This window comes from Bufo bufo, chromosome 2, assembly GCF_905171765.1.
Source record: "Bufo bufo chromosome 2, aBufBuf1.1, whole genome shotgun sequence".
NCBI lineage: Eukaryota > Metazoa > Chordata > Amphibia > Anura > Bufonidae > Bufo > Bufo bufo.
The window spans coordinates 105627943-105645651 of record NC_053390.1 but is presented as its reverse complement, the minus strand read 5'-3'; the positions used below and the strand labels follow the sequence as shown (position 1 = coordinate 105645651).

The 17709-nt window shown below is 42.9% G+C and overlaps 1 protein-coding gene across 1 annotated transcript in view; it reads right to left on the bottom strand.

Moving 5' to 3' along the window:
- Positions 1 to 582: 582 nt before the first annotated feature.
- ARSB (arylsulfatase B) overlaps positions 583 to 17709 on the bottom strand; it is a 217876-nt gene continuing 200749 nt past the window's right edge. The window contains exons 7-8 of the mRNA XM_040421390.1: positions 5773 to 5904; positions 583 to 2065 (exon numbers count right to left, since the gene is read on the bottom strand). Of these exons, the coding sequence (XP_040277324.1) occupies positions 1800 to 2065; positions 5773 to 5904 (398 nt within the window). The 3' untranslated portion in view covers positions 583 to 1799. The remainder of the gene's footprint in view (positions 2066 to 5772; positions 5905 to 17709) is intronic.

The following is a 17709-nucleotide window of genomic DNA, read 5'->3' as shown; positions in this document are numbered from 1 at the left end:
GAGTCACTCCCTGCCCATCTAGCTGCTGTCCATGCTGCACACTACGGTTAGTCTGAATATTATCTGGTGGTCATAATAATTTGACTGTGTAGTTACTTCTTTAAGATTGGATACATACCTAGCTCGTACTGTAGGGAATGGAGGGGATGGAGAAAAGGCTGCACATGCTCAGCTCTCTCTATTCACTTGTATAGGACATGGAGCAGATCCAAGAGATAGGACCTGCACCTATTGGACATTTATGGCATATCCTGTGGACAATTACTTTAAGACATTCAGATGTGGTGGATTTGCCACAAATCTATGCTGTGGGTCCTGCACTGAAAATCTGCAGAAATTTACGGTATAATACATGTGGATGTGATTTACAAAACCACTTCCATCTGCAGGAGATGCAGACATGCTGCAGATTTTCACATCCGCAGTGTGTTCATTTCTTTTGTGAAAATTCAGCAGATTTTCACAGCAGATTTCACCCTCTACAATGCATAGGGTAAATCTGCAGCAGAATCCACAAGTAAGATGCAGCTTTGCTGCAAAATCTTTGCATCGAATCCCCTTAACATACTACTTATATACAAATGCCATTTAATTACTTTAATAACCTAGTACATAAATCATCATAATCATATTTTATAGTCATTACAAAAATTTTAAAACATTAAATCATCTGAGGTTTTCAACAGGATTCAGTAATCAGGTAGAAAAAGTATATTAATAATTGATTGTCATCAGAACCACCCCAAGCAAACACAAATGTCACCACCCCAATCCTGAGACCATACTACCTGTTGCTTATTACTGATGCCACCTACCCATACTAACTACTGAGACTACTGTATGTTGCTCAGTGCTGCCCCCTACCATGTGCTTTTATATTAGAATTTGGCTCATATGGTTCAAGCAGATGTCGGACTCAACTCAATATTTTATGTACAGGATGCCTTCACTTTCCAATGGAGTCTACAAAATGGTCAGCTTGGCATCAATGAGTAAGGTGGACTTCTCCTAAAGGATTCTGGTTCCTGGGACACTTTTTTGTCATTTGGATGTTGGACTTGAGAAACATTACTACAACACATTTCATTCAATCAAACATGGCCTCTATGCCTCATTGTCACGGTGGGGAGTGGGGGAAAACTCCCCACCGTACAATGTAAGGAATTTGGGAAAGCAACTAGGCCTGGATACCGGGATAAGGGGAGCAGGTCACCTCCTAACGCCACCCTCATCGGAGTCTCACACAGGCCTAGCAACTAGGAATGAACAGACAGCAAGCAAAAATACATAGCAGCAAATAAGAGCCCAGCGCAAAATGACAAGCACTTGAAAAACAACACTTACCTGCCTCAACGACTGGGTGGAACAACTACTGCTTGCTGACTTTTGGTTCCCCCCCCAAGGAATCCCTGGGACCCCCACACCAGAGATACAGACAAACAAGGGGATATCTAGCAACCATGCCGGGCAATAAACCAAACATACCAGACAAACAACTGACCTCAACTCACAACTCCAACATAAGAAGAGCCATGAGGACACACTCAGCTACACCTTGCACACCTTAACCCCCAAACACATCAAAATAGGAAGAAACAACAAAATGAAATTGGAAGTGTCCAAACATGCTAAGACACGTAGCCACCGGCAACAAGCATGCATGGCAAAAGTGTCACGGTCCCCTACCACCAGACCATGACACAGCCGTGACACTCATCTCATAAACGAGAATCTAATAGAAGACGCTATCCTAATCCTTCTGATTTTATCATAGGTGTATGTTATCTTCATACAAAACATTATTCCCATGGGCCCCAGACACCGGAAGTTTCAGGGTCACATCTGGGATCATCATCTGGGTAATAGATGGGAACAGAATGACTGTAGTAATACTCAAGACGAGAAAGAAGCATCTTCACCACTTCAGGATATTTGTCTGACAAATCCTGCTTCTCTTCAGGATCTTGGACAATATCAAATAACCAAAGATTCTTTCCTGAAGACTTAAATGATGGGAAATCATGAACGTCTGAAGAATTTGGTGGAGGAAACCAGTGATCACAACCTGCAGAAAAAGTAAAAGAACCTGACTTAAATGTAATACTTTAAGTTCAAAGTCTCCCATCTTGGGTTTTAGACAAATATGCTGTATACGTAGAATAGAAATAAAGGTGATGGCTACATGAATACATACAAATCAATGTGGCATCTTTCTTTAGGTACACACAAACACAAAAGGGGAAACCTACCACCCCAGTTACTCCAGAATTAGCAGTTTGGTGCATATAATGGTTACACAAAATATTGTGATTTTTTGGTGGGTTTAGAACATCGATTTAAACTTTTCCAAAAAGTAGACGGAGCAAGACAGGATGGGCAGTGAATGGGCAGCTATAGTGGGCTTGGCACATTTATTATAATCTATCCCAGGAAACTTGCTTAGATTATAGCGCCAATCTACAGAAGCTCCCTTGCTGTTGTAGATTTAGATTTTAACGCATGGACCTGTAAAATTATGAACTGTGCACCTCTTAATAATTGTGGCGCATTGGACGCCATTGAGGGACAGATTAAGACTATGGTGAAATAGGCCAATCTCAATAAATGTTCCCCAATGACTAAATACATGTAAAGTAACATTATATGGAAAGAAAATACATAGGGTCGTTGGATCCTTCTTCTGGGACATTACTTGTCGAAGTTGCATTGTCCTTGGAGCTCTTTCTCATTAGGATATATAGAATATCCTTAAAACTAATTTTGGCCCTGCTATCTCGTTTACCAATCCAAAATCTAAATATGGTAAAAGGGGTATTCCAACAGAAAAAAAAGAATGGTAATGAAATGGTAAAAAGTAAACTAGTTTACAATTTTACAAAGGTCCCTGAAAACAGCTGTCCAAATTTCAGCTGGATCCGAGAGAATAGGAGCTAACTGGAGGTAGTGATTGTGCTTAAAGGGGTTTTCCCATCTCAGACAATGGGGATATATCGTTAGGATATGCCTCCATTGTCCGATAGGTACGGGTCCCACCTCTGGGACCTGCACCTACACCGAAAACGGAGCCCCGAAAGTTGTGGAGGGCGCACTGAGCAGACGTCCTCCATTTATTTCTTTGGGGGCACCGAAAATAGCTGAGCCCTGGCTCGGCTATTCCCGTAGGCCCCATAGAAATGAATGGGAGCAGTGGCTGATGGAATCAGATGGAATACCCCTTTAAATTGGTTTTCCATGACCTATCCATAGGAAGACAATAGGTCATGCATTCAATATCCTGGGGCGCCGGGAGTTGGAACCCGCCAGTCTGATACTGATGCCCTATCCTAATGATAGTTCATCAATAAGGAAGTCCCCAAAAACTTTTTGGCTGCACTAAAACCTGAATTTTCAGGAACTGCTTTAATTGCATGTTTTTCGGTATAAGAAACAACTGAAGAGAAGACAAACCTTGGGTGTCCATAGGACATAGAAAAAGACTAAATGGATTTACATAACTGAAAATTTATCTTGGCAATCTAAACATTTGAGATTTAACTGAAACGTCTGCAGGACAAATTCATTTTGCTGAGCAAACATTGCTGTTTGGTGAACACTCGTTTGACGTTGCAGTGGAATACATTGCTTCAGCACCCTGGAATGTAAATCTACACAAATAACGAAGAGCAATCTGGAGCTGGGGATTGGGACTGGGGCAGAGGAAAGGGCTTATTGCTGGAAGGATCTGAAACCAGCTTTTCATGGCACATTTCATAGTGTTTATATCATGGCACAAAAAGGGGAAGTAAAATAAATACCACTGACTTCCTAAAACGTGGCCTTTATAAATCAGAGAAGTTGGGATGCTGAAGCTGAACAGTTCCACATACAGTAGTTGAAATTCTAGGTGTCAGATTTACATTTACATCAGAATTTAGGAAAACTGTTTTGTTAGAAAGTCACTTAGTAATATATAAAACCAACTAGCTAACATTCATTCCACCACCTAAATACTGGTGGGCAACCAGCTGAAAGGCTATATTAACCTTTGCATGCTGTGTCCGTTCTGGGTCTACAGCTCTTATGCAGCCTTATGCATCTCCACGGCAACAGACTACAAAGATACCTTGGTTAGTCTGATCCTGTGGTCATAATTCATCCCATGTTTCCCTTACTTTTTGTAACATTCAATCAGTATGGACTGATGGAATGGAGTAATACTGCAGGGCCAGGCTACACAGGGTTTGTTTTGAACAGAAGCATAACTTGCAGCTCCTGAGCCCCGATTTAAAATTATTAGGCTGGGTTCACATCACGTTTTTCTTATCCTTTTAATGTATACAAAATACGTATACGTTAAACGGATGTCTCAAACTGATGCCATACAGTGGTATCCGTTCACCATAGAGTTCCATTGTAAAAAAAAAAGTATACTTTGAAGGATACAAGAATGTGGTGTGTGGCGTTTTTGTATCCTATTTTTTTTTGTAACGTATATGTCAAACGGAGGCATAAAATGTGATGTGAACCCACCCTTTACAGGACCCCACCTATCATGTTTTATTTATAGTACTGGTCTCCTCACTTAGGGAAGAGAGACTTTGTGGCCCCTCAGGATACAGCTGCACTCCTATAGTTATTAATTAAATTGATGGAAAGGTCTGCATTAGGCACAATGGAGGGAATGTATCATGAAGGTAATACTTGAAGTGAGTTTTGCTTGAGTCTGCTTTGGCATACGTTGCACATTTGATAAATTGGGCACATCTTTTGTCCAGAAATGCAAATCCTGTTCTTTTATGCCACCCCCTACTGGAGCGACTTAAAAAAAAAAGTTGCAGTGAAACTAATGAACATAGCTAATGATGACCAGTTTTCCACCAACTTTCAAAACTGGCGTGAGTGGTGTAAATATGCAAAAAGTTGCAAAGTAACCCCAAAAATTGCAAAGCCATAAGCATAATTGTGGAGTTCAGGGTGTGATAAATCCATCCCCCAGTAGGATATTTTTTATATCAAGACTGTTTCCTAAGTCGCTGTGATTGCTCAGGGCGTATTAGTTGATAAAAACTAGTGATATCCTAAGGAACTTTATGCCTTGTGCCTCAGTCAAATGAAAACGTCTCTTGACACTTTATAAAAAATGGGCTAATATTATCACATGCCTGCATTTCATATACAGTACGGCAGAGCTATCCTGCATGTATAGTCACACTGCATTATAGAGGTTAGAGGAAGACAACTCATTGAGGGAATTTATCATGCCCGGCACCGCAGAATTCTGTCTTCCAAACATTGAAAAATAGGGATTTACATATTTTTGAGGCCATTTGTGCAAAATGTTTGTGACTTTTTGCATTTTTACACCCCTCACTTCAGTTTTGAAAAGTAGGTAAAAAAAGTGGGCATGCTTAGCTGTTTCGCTCCAGATTTATGACTGGGACTTTTTAAAAAGTCACAAAAAAAGACCCAAAGCCACTCCAGTAGGAAGGGGGGGGGGGGGGGGGGGTTAAAAACTGAAGTAGACAAAAGTATTAGGTTTAAAGATCAGCCAAAGTTCACAAACAATGTGTAGCGTTTGATGAATTTGGAGCAAAATACGCCCATGCAGACTGATGTCAGATATTACCCTCATGATAAATTCCCCCCATAGTCTACAAAAGGATTACTCCATGTAATCAGAGTTCTCTGATGCAATGAATTTGTCACAAGGGAATGTCAGTCCCACGGAGCAAGGGTTAATAGCGTTTAAAGCGTTTGGCGAGTTTAGTCCTTGGTAATACAGATGAGGGGTACCTGGATTTCCAGTCAGTAGTTTCCAGTTTCCTTGTCGAATTGCGGCATGAATTGATAGATTGAACAATGAATTTTCCCATTTAGGACGAACGCCGCTGGACACGGGCTCTCCCATCTCATTATCTGTGGAACCTGTGAAGAAAATGGTGTTATATATCCATATACAAGTCCACCCTGTAACCCTAACACTTTACAGCTACATCAGTCACCAGTCAGTAGCACACCTCTACTACATAGCTTACAGCAGTGATCTCCAACCTGTGGCTCTCCAGCTGTTCTGAAACTACAACTCCCAGCGTGCCCTGACATCCTAGGACTGTGGTTTTGTACCAGCTGGAGACCACAGGCTTATACACTAGGTTATGCACACTCATGACTATACATTTTCACACTGATATCCTTACGTCCTTCTATGTAAAATGATAACCCATTCAGGGGACTACCTATAGGAGGTTCAGAGGTTGCAGTTGCTACTGGGCCTAGTAGCCTGAGGGGGTCCAAAGGAGCCTGGGCCTAGGAGCCTGAGGGGGTCCAAAGACCCTTGTGCCGCATAAGACACTGGTATTATAGAAAGCGCACGCAGGTCAAGTTACACCTCTGGCTTGAGGGAAGGGTTTAGGTCAAGAATTTGGCATGGGGGGTGCCATTTCAATTTTTGCCTAAGGCAGCATGAAGGCTATGTGCTTCCCTGCCCCTGGCCTCAAAGCACTGAGGGAAAGGGGGCCCAAGCTGATCTCTTAAACAAGGGCCCATGAGCCTTTAGCTACACCCCTGAAACCACTGTTCTAGCAGCTGTTTGATTTAGAAAATCCATTTTCAGGATTTTCAAATGCTCTGTTAGGGAGGTAGGTGGCTGCCATTCAAGACCATCCTCTACTAGCCAAAGCGAAGAGTGACTACAAGGAACGTCTCTCACTCTGGAGGGCTCAGCACATCAGTGCATCACAGATAAAATAGGAACTGTGTAATACTGTTATTTCTACAGTGGTGGTGCTGTAGGGAAATTGAATACTTGTTACTGGGGTCGAGCACACACACAACTTATTGTCAAGACACTTCTAATTAAAAGGGATGCAATCTCTTCACATTCAGTATACTACGACTGTAAATTTGGGGCCATGGTGAGTATTTGAAGGGGGGGTTTATGCGCAAAACATTTTCTTCTGCACTTAGATTTAACCTCAAACCTGCTTTTAAAAGCTGCAAACTCTAGACAAACAGTATATAAGGTAGTTGTACTTTGGCTAAAATCCTTATACTCATTGGCACCAACCAAGTTCTAACAGAGAATGAGAGAAACACAGAAAACAGGACACAAAGAGCATGAAGAATAAAAAAAACTTAAAAATATCAACGCCCACAGCAATGAACGTCTGATACACCGCAGCCTTACTCGATGCCACTCAATATTCATTGACGTTTGTTAGGTGATCCAAGAAGTCTCAAGTGACTTACGGGACTGGATTCTTGTACCAAACAAAGTAAGATTAATTGTGTAACACATCTGGGGTTTTCTCTCTTCTCTGCTCCAGGGAGACATGCACTGATTATTCACCTTGCAGGTTTTCGTTATCAAAGGTCAGACAATTAATGACCTGTATGCAACTCTAGAAGACCAAACAATACACCCTGCCTAATGGTCCTCCAGGCAAAAAAGAATATTCATGGTTCGCCATGATTTTTACTGTACATTTAGCTGTAGATTTTACCCCCTGTACTGCGATATTATATGTACCTTCTAGTTCCCTCCTCTGCTGTCTCCTCCACACGTCTGGTTCTAGAACATGCTAGACCTCCTAACATGCAGTATTTGTAGTTGGTCCCTGCAGCCAGTGGCGTAGCTATAGGGGTCGCAGTGGTCGCAATTGCGACCAGGTCCTTATATCAGGGGGGGGGGGCCCCAAGGAGAGATGGAATCCCACCCTGCCAGCCGTAAACAATGAAAGCGTTGGCTTCAGCACTGCGGCAGCGCTAGGTCCACATAGTGTGTGATGATGATTTGCAGACAGACAGTGCTGTGTGTTGTACGGGGCCGGACGCGGGACGTGGATGGTGAAGCTGCAGGCAGTGAGTGAGGTCCAGAGCAGAGAGATCAGCCTCTACAAGTTATAAGACTGAGGGATGCTGCCAGGAAGGAATGGGGACTGGGAGATGGCAGCAGCCAGCTTACCGGTCTCCAGCGTCCTGACTGATGTGCCAATGAAGGGCAGGTCACTCCTGCTACAGGCTGGTAGGCAGGCAGGGCCAGGGGCCCAGGACCTAGTTGCTGCTAGTCTGTGTACAAAGTGGCCAGTTTCTACTGGTTTCCCCAGATTGTGCTGGCCTGGGATGGGGCTGGGTTCTACTGGGTTATAGTCACTGTGTGAGTGACACTGCTGTAAAGTGGCTGTACAGCATGTCACCTCAGTTTGGGGGGTACACTGCCACTACCATGCCTTCTGATGTATCCCTGTTTTAGAATTGACTTAAAGTGTCAACTACATTTACATGGCTGTGGTGCCATTGGGCTTTTGGATCCATGCCTCTGCCCCTTAAAAGATAGGACATGTCCTGTCTTTGGCCACATCTTGTGGAACGCGGAACCCATTAAAGTCAATGGGTCCGCATCCGCACCATGATGTTGTGTTCACACAGTTGGTGCTTTGCAGATCTGCGGTTTGCAATGCAAAGCACAGGCATGGCAGCGCCATAGCCATGTGAATGTAGCAGCCTAACTTTAAGTCAATTATCCCTTTAAAGGGGTTGTCTCATCATAGACAATGGGGGCATCTCGCTAGGATATGCCCCCATTGTCATATAGGTGTGGGTCCAGCCGCTGGGACCCACACCTATATCGAGAACGGAACACTGCAAGGTGGTGGCTGGAGGACTCCGGTCCGGTCACCACCTTGCCGGCTTCCCATAGAAGTGAATGGGAGCGTACCGCGCATGACCCGCCACTGCTCCCATTCACTTCTATGGGCTCGACGGAAATAGACGAGCCAGCGCTCAGCTATTTTCGCCAGCCCCATAGAATATGAATGGAGGGCAGCTGCGCATGTGCAGTGTGCCCTCCTTCACTTTTAGGTCTCCTTTCTCTATATAGGTGTGGGTCCCAGCGGTGGGACCCGCACCTATAAGACAATGGTGGCATATCCTAGCGATATGCCCCCATTGTCTATGATGAGACAACCCCTTTAACCCATATGCTTTTGGATGGCATCCTTATTATTATTATTATGCACTTATTGGATTAAAATGTATTTTCTCAGTGAGATTTTAGTTTTGCCATTGGGCATGGTGGGCGTGCAAGGGTCTTATGGTGTTAGGAAACTATATTGAGGGGGGGGGGGGGGGGGGGCAAACTGAATTCTTGCACCAGGGCCCATGAGCCTTCAGCTACGCCCCTGCCTGCAGCTCCATCCTTTGATTATCTGATACAGGATATGACATAAATTATGTGATACACGGGGGTTCTCCAGCCATCAGGAAAAGTGGGGCTCTCAACCCTCATTTTGAAAGCAAGCCGGTCACATTCAGGCAGAGACTGAAGGAAGAGGTAACTGTTCCTCTACAATGAGCTACAGAAACAATTCATCCGGCTGTAGTTCATCTAAACCCAAAGTTAGAGCTCATTTACATGGGCCGATACAAAGGACAATGATTAGGAATGTACTATTCATTCCCGATCATTTCCAGCTCGTTATAGCTGAAATAATCTCCTCTGTATGGGGATGAATGATCTCTCCTATGATCGTTCATCCCCACACCAATTCATTGTTTGTTGGCAATGTACCCCTGTTTACACAGCACGTTGTGCTCCCAATAAAATGTTGACTGAATGTGCGGCATAAATGCTGGGCATTCGTTTGTCTGCGCTTATCGGGAACGAGCGGCCATACATTAGCATACTTTCATCCATTTCCCTTGTAGTCCTACACAGTTAACAAAGCAAAGAACAGATCAATAACAAGCAATAAGGAAGCATACTAGAGACAAGGAGCTAAGATAAGTCCAGAGGTCACGATCTACAATGATAATTTAGAAAGCTCTGGAGAAAAGGAAGGAAGTCATTATTGACAGAAGGGATGAGACAGTACAGGAGATTTTCTATGGAAAATAAAAAAAAAGTCATGAAAAGGTAGATAACAGGAATAGAGAAGATAACGATATAGGACATCACATTGTCTTCTAATCTAATCAGGAAGAAGTTGTACTGGGGACTGCTGAGCCAAGGCATTCCCATCCATTACACCGTACAAATAACCCAACGGGATTAAAAGTGATGGCATGTGGATGGTACTGTTCAGGGCACTGTTAGGAGGGACATGTGGCCGTCACTTTTATGCGTTTTTGTTTTTTAACTAGGCACCCTCCTGTGTCTCTGAAGCAGTCCAGCCATGTGTAAAGCCTCCCATTCAACTACTAAATGCAGAGTTGTAAACTGAGGAATTGCTGCACAAAATATAGTAGACATTTTTCATGCATAACAGGTAATTGCCTCCTTGAGTACTCCATTACCTACTCCAGCCTCCTGGTGCCATAAAATAGGTAGCTGAATGTCCTACACAGTTGGTAGAAGAATTGATCATTGAGAAGGCTTTAAACGTTATCTTATGAATGGTCATTTACACCTTCGAGAGCTTCAAAAGGCTGAGGTTTATAGGTAGCGCCCACAGCGTAGGGCCTTCCTAACCTTGGGTACCTGGGAGAGCTTCAGCTACCAGCACTCCATGCCCAAGCCAGCATTTCTGACCTACTGTAGGTGTTAAAATCACAACTGAACTGGTTTGTGAAGCAGCACTGATCAACGTTACCATTATCAAGCCATACTGGAAGCTGTGGTTACCATATCACACTACCATTTAAAAGCTTGCTATGGGGGACTACCGTTTTCTAGTTAAAACCCCTGGTACTCACTATTTGAGGTAATGTATACAATGCTCACCACTGGGATTCCCGCCTCTCAAGAATATGGGGTCCTTTAATGAAGATTTAGCAATCCTATCCATCCCTCAACATGTGGAGAGATAGCTATGCATGCAGGTGAATAACTCCATTGAAATGCATAGGATTTGCTGGTTTGGCTTTCTCTGTAGAATTCAGTGGAAAAGGCCAAGTGCAAGCATGAACTGTGCACCCCTCCCAAATGTTTTGCCCATAGGTTTCCATCAACCTTAAAGGGAGTCTGCCACCAGGGAATCCACTGTTAACCCATGATCAAGGTCTTGTCGGGCTAGCTCAGCTGAATGTGATGCTACCTTTCACTTAGTGATCCATTGCTTCATACTTTCAATCCACAGGCAAATGAAAAAGAGTTAAGTGCACTGAGGACAGACCCAAGCCAAGCCACTGTGCACCCTTGCTCCTCCCATTTCCACTGCCAGCCCCTCCCTCTCCTTGACAGGGCCTGACTATGCATAAACCTGGCCCTGGTAATAAAGAAGAATAGGGAGGGGCTGGCAGAGGCAGCAGGAGGAGCAAGGGTGCACAGAGTGGCTTAGGCCCTCCCTCGGTGCACTTAACTTCTCATTTGCATATGGATAACAAGTACTGAACAGTAACATCACAAAAAAAGGTAGTGAAAGGTATGATTACATTCAGGTGAGCTAACGCTTCAAAGTATTGTGCCTGGTTTATCAGCGAGTTACCTGGTGACAGCCTCCCTTTATTCTGGCCCTGGTTGCACCCTTGCTTTCAAAATACTCTGATAAGCCTTATAAACTCCAGGTCTCTGTAATACAGTCAGTGCTTCTCGGGATATCAACAGAATGTCTGAGATCCTCATTTTTATGGCACAAGTTGAAAGACTTTGGTTTCCTTCAATGAACATGTTATTTGAAGACCACAAGAATCAGATATCCCAGTGAGGAGTGTTTTGGGTGCATTGCTTGCCTCTGCTCTGTGGTCAAAATGCTGGAAGTAGATTGCTGGGTTTTAGAAATCTGCTGGGATGTGGGTATATACATAGGACAAATCATGGCCTGAAGTAATCTCCAAAATTACGAGTGCTAGAGAACCTCCTTTTCTAATATTAGTAGCAAGCCTGAAATATGAGATACAACCGTATGATTCACCTAGAAGGTATGACGTGTGATATAGCGATGATCTGTGCTGCTGATAAAAGTAAATTGCGGAGACTGAATGAATTGAATGATGCGTAACATAGATTTATCTGCTCTCATAGCTGCAGTAAGAAGGACACAGATGAGTGAAGACATGCACTGCCAAGAACTCACTGTGTAATGCTGGCATCTGGCTGGAGAAGAGTCACACTGCCAGCGAAGGGTTCGGCTTCTGCACATGACTGCGAGCAGTTTGTGATCTACAAACCGCGGATCCACAAAATAAGGGCTCATGCACACGACCGTATGCCCCTCCGAGACATATGGTCCGCGAGCGGCATACATCGTGCGCACGGGAGTACACAGCATCATAGGTTACTATGATGCTGTGAGCATCGGGCCGCCCGCAGGGCTATTGTCTTGCACTCGGGGCCCGCTCACGGACCGTATGTCTCAGAGGGCATACGGTCGTGTGCATGAGCCCTAAGGAAGTATATTATAGAGCAGGAAGAGCTGAGCAGATTGGTATATTTTGTGAGAAAAGATTCAGTATAACTTGTATTTCATTCATTTAAATCTCTGCTCATTCTGGACTCTGAAGTCCAGGAGGCGGTTCTATCAGTGATTGACAGCTATCTCTGCATACACAGTCATAGAAGGAAGGCTGTCAATCACTGATAGGACCGCCTTCTTGAACAACTTATACTGAATCTTTATCTATAAAACTATATATGAATCTGCTCAGCTCCTCCTGCCTCCAGCTCAGAGACCTTTGTATTAATAAATATCTATAGTCATGAGATTTAAAAAAAAGAAGCCTTTTTTCGTATCCCCAGAAGCATCCATTTTGATGCTCATGTTTTGCTAGTTCGGCCATGTTTCAAGGCTTGTCAACTGGTCGGACTTGACCTACAGCGGGGGTCAGTGACCTCTGGCCCTCCAGCTGTTGTGAAGCTATATCTCCCGGCATGTACACTTACCCAGCTGTTCTCCTATAGAAGTGAATGGAGCATGCTGGGAGTCGTAGTTTCACAACAGCTGGCGTGCCAGACGTTGTCCACCACTGATCTACAGGGTAGCTACCTATGGAAAAGACAAGTTTCTTCCATGTGGAGGAGCTTTGATTTACAATATCTGGCTGAGAGGCAGCTTGCTGCAGCAGAAGACCTCCTGCAGTGGTAGACCATGACAAAAATGAAGGGGATTAGTAGATTCCTGTTTTTTTTTTCTGCCTGATTGTAGCTTTGTTAGGCTACTTTCACGCTTGCGCTGTTAATTCTGGTATTGAGATCCAGCAGAGGATCTCAATACCGGAATTAAACAGATACGTTTTGATTTTGCTCATCAGGATGCATCCGTTCCGGTTGTGTGAAATAAACAGATTCGTCACTAAATACATTGAAAGTCAATGGGTGACAGATCCGGTTTTTTAGGCTCCTAAAAAAAAAAAAAAGAAAAAAGAATCGGTCACCATTGACTTACCTTGTTTTCAGTGCCAGATCCATTTTTTTCCATTATTAGGACACAAAACCGCAACTTGCAGCCGTTTTGTGTCTGGTCACAAAACTGAATGCTGACGGAACGGAAGACATCCTGAACGGATCTCCTTCCATTCACAATGCATGAGGACTAAACAGATTTTTTTTTTTCCCGTTATGGAGATCCTCTGCCAGATCTCAATAGAATACCGGGAATTGGCCGGAGAGAAACAGTCGCGCGCAGTGGTTTTTGTGTCAAACCGATTCCTAGCATATCTGCCGAGTAGCGGCTGGATCTCTGCCAGACCCCATTATAGATAATGGGGTCCGACGGGTAGGCAGCAGTATCTGGCATAGCCAGATCGGAATAACTGTGGCAGGCTGTTTTCTGCCGGAACAGCCTGCTGGAGAGCTCTGCCACAAATGTGAAACTAGCCCAAGTGTTTGCCTGTTGTCTTACTTCTGACTTCTAGGCTTTTAGTGCTCCTTTGAGGTTCCATTTTTTTTTCACTGCCTTGCCATTTCAGGATATAATTTGAGAATTTCTCACAAAGTTATCTCCTTCTAACTATCTACATCTTAGCACCAGTGATGAATTATTGAACAAACGGGAGATATTTTTTTATCCCTTTCTGCCATCTAACTAAAGAGACATTTTGTGACCTTTTGAAACTTTATGGTTATAATGAATTTTATGCCGAGCCCTGTGACTGCCTGTAACTTTATTGAAATAAATAAAAAGTGAAGAATAGGACTGACCTTCATCTTATAAAAGGTAATTGGATCCTGCATTTGAGCGATTGATGAGGCCTCGGCCATTATTCTGGGCTCAGTAAAATGATTCGGATTATAAATATGTATAAAAACAGACTATTTTACCTTAAGTAATTATGCCGTAAAGCCGAGTGTCTTTGAGGATTTACGTCCTAGCAGAAATTATCACTGGAGAAATTTTACTGGAGGTACAAACATAGTATATAATTTGCCTTATGGATGCTGTCAGCTGCTTTATAACAACATGTGTGTCTGTCATCGAGACTGGGTGAGTCCAGAATGCGGTCATTTATGGCTAAAGGTCTCATTTGGTGGTCGGGCTAAACTAGCAGTATGCAGCAGTAATTGCTCTCTTTGAAGTTGTAGACTACAAAGAAAGTTACGCAGATGGCTGTTAGTCTCACACACACATTTCATCAACCTGCATGTATGGGGTATATGTGTAAAAGTGGGGACCTTTCTGAACCCTCGCTGAGTGTTGCTGAACGAGGCAACAGAAATTTAGTGTTCCACGTTGCTGCTCATAAAACATGAGGAGGTATAACAAGCATGGAAAAACGTAGTGCTTAAAGGGGTTACTCCATTAAAAAAATTCTACATTTTTAACCAGCCCCTGCATCTAAAAACTTTTTTAATTAGATGTAATTAAACATTTAGTATAGCCACAGAGTTATTTAGTAAAATAGATCTGTATAGCTCCACCTGTTTTTTGTTCTTTTCCTTATTTCTCTGTCCACCTCACTGAGGTGGTCGCTCAGTTCTATGCTTCAACTGCAACTAACTCTATCTATAACTGTTACAAGTGCAGCAGAAGGGACAAACTCCCTGAGAAAGGACATGCCAGCCTGATCAAAATCTAGCAGAGCAATGAATGGGGAGATCACTGATCCATGTACAGTTTTGTTCAAAATAATAGCAGTCAGACATCACTAACCTGATCAATCACTGTTTTTGGTAGAAATTATATTTCTACATGGCAACTAATTTACTAGCAGGCGTAGTAGAGTAGTAGAAATCCAACAGACCCAACAGTCATGACATGCATGCTGCGGATTCTGTGTAATTGAATCACTAATTGAAAGGGGCATGTTCAAAATAATAGCAGTGTGGAGTTCAATGAGTGAGGTCATTCATTCTTTAAAAAACACGTGGCAATTATTGCCCTTATCTTAGGAAGGAAGGCAGCAAATGTTGTACAAGCTGGTTACAGTGCATTTATCTCTGAAATTCGGAGGAATATGGGTCGTTCCTGACATTGTTCAGAAGAACAGCGTACCTTGATTAAAAAGTTGATTGGAGAGGGGAAAACATATAAAGAAGTGCAGAAAATGATAGGCTGCTCAGCTAAAATGATCACAAATTCTTTAAAATGGCAACCAAAACCTGAAAGATGTGGAAGAAAGCGAATAACTACCATTCAAATGGATAGAAGAATAGCCAAAATGGCAAGGACTCAGCCAACAATCAGCTCCAGGAAGATCAAAGAAGGTCTAAAGTTACCTGTGAGTACTGTTACAATTAGAAGACGCCCATGTGAAGCCAAGCTATCTGCAAGAAGCCCCCGCAAAGTCCCACTGTTGAAACAAAGACATGTGCTGAAGAGGCTACAATTTGCCAAAGAACACATGGACGGGCCTAAAGAGATTTTGTGGACTGATGAAAGTAAGATTGTTCTTTTTGGGTCTAGTGGCCGGAGACAGCTTCTCAGACAACCCCCAAACACTGAGTTCAAGCCACAGTATACTGTGAGGACAGTGGAGCATGGTGGCGCAAGCATCAAGATATGGGGATGTTTCTCATACTACGGTGTTGGGCCTATTTATCGCATACCAGGGATCATGGATCAGTTTGAATACATCAGAATACTTGAAGAGGTCATGCTGCCTTATGCTGAAGAGGAAATGCCCTTGAAATGGGTGTTCCAACAAGACAACGACCCCAGACACACCAGTAAACGTGCAACATCTTGGTTCCAGACCAACAAGATTGACGTTATGGAGCGGTCAGCCCAATCCCCGAATCTTAATCCAGTAAAAAGACTGAAATACCTGTTCACAGGGGCCAGTAGTTGGTTGACTCCATGCAACACAGATGTAAAGCAGTTCTCAGAAACAGTGTTATACAACTAAATATTAGTAAAGTGATTTAAAGGAAAACAAAATCTTAAAAAATTTTTCAGTTTAAATAGTGAATGTTTGAGTTTGTAAATAAGAATACAAACACTGCAAATTTTTTGAACAGTCTAATCACTTTTTTCTATTTTTTTTTTTAAAGGAACAACACAAATTTGATATATTTTACTTCATGTTTTGATTTGGAATAGAATGTGTAGTGTTCCCAATCCATTTGTGTGTATGGCAATAGAAGCTATTAGAAGGATTTTGAGCTTTATTCACTTTTTTAAACACACTGCTATTATTTTGAACACAACTGTAAGGTACAGGGTGGTTCTAACTTTGTTAGATGCTTTCATGTACTATATGATGTTTTTTTTTACATTTAATTATGACATAACCCCTTTAATTTCAAAATTAACTAATGTCAGTACAGTTCTACGTATACCCCAAGCTCTGCCTCTAATGACACCAGATGTAAGGCAGCTATCCTATAAGTCAATGTTCGACCCATTAAATAGGCCTTGAGACATGACACAGATATTAAATAAGCCAGTATCGCATCTGCAGACAGCTTTTTCGGGGGTGATTGCCCCTCATCAATACAGAGCAGAGAGTACTGGCTTAACTGGGTGAGAAGCCTAAGTCAGGATTTGGGGGGTACTCTCTCTACTTTGGGAGAGAGCTCCTTAATAGACAGGAGGAGACTTATAGGCCATACATGCTCCTCCGAGTCACGTCTCAAGGTCTGTTTAAAGGGTTGAACATTGACTTATAGGATAGCTGCCTTACATCTGGTGGCATTAAAGGCAGAGCTTATTAACAGTTCATTTGCATCCCATTCTTCCCAGAATTCCAGAGGAGCATGTATGGCCTATAAGACTCCTCACGCTGATTACGGTGCTCTCTTCTCAAGGAGAGATAGTACCCCCCAAATCCCTACATACACAATGTGGACCTGGTAAATTATGTGCAGTGGCACACACTTACAGCACTATCTGCATGTACATTGGGTGTATAGACATGTGCCTTAGGGGTCATTATAACAAAAAATGCCTATTGTACGGAAACATCTTCAATGTCAATTTTTACCTTTATGCGCTGCCATTCAGCTCTGTACTGCTAAGTACTTGTAGAGGTTACATGAGCCAATGAGGCTGTAAAGTAGAAGAAACCGACAAAGAATGCCTCTTGACCTCCAGATCCAAGGCGGGCACATCACACGGCCAACTTATGTATAGTTGTGCAAAGCCGAATTGCAATTTTTATAGAAATTTGACAAATTTGGAAAATGTTCTAAATTTACAGCAGCTTATAGGTTTTGATCTTGTTTTTTAGATGTAACTATTTTACCTATCAAAAATGTGCGGGAACGTACTGTACAGTATTCCATAATTGTTTAAATAAGCTAAACCTATGCCCGTTACAGCTTATGCAGACCTGTGTTGTATGGATCCATAATGCTGCATGTATAGATCTATGGCACGTTTGTGTGCCTCCACTCTCATAGTGTCCTATCACATGCAG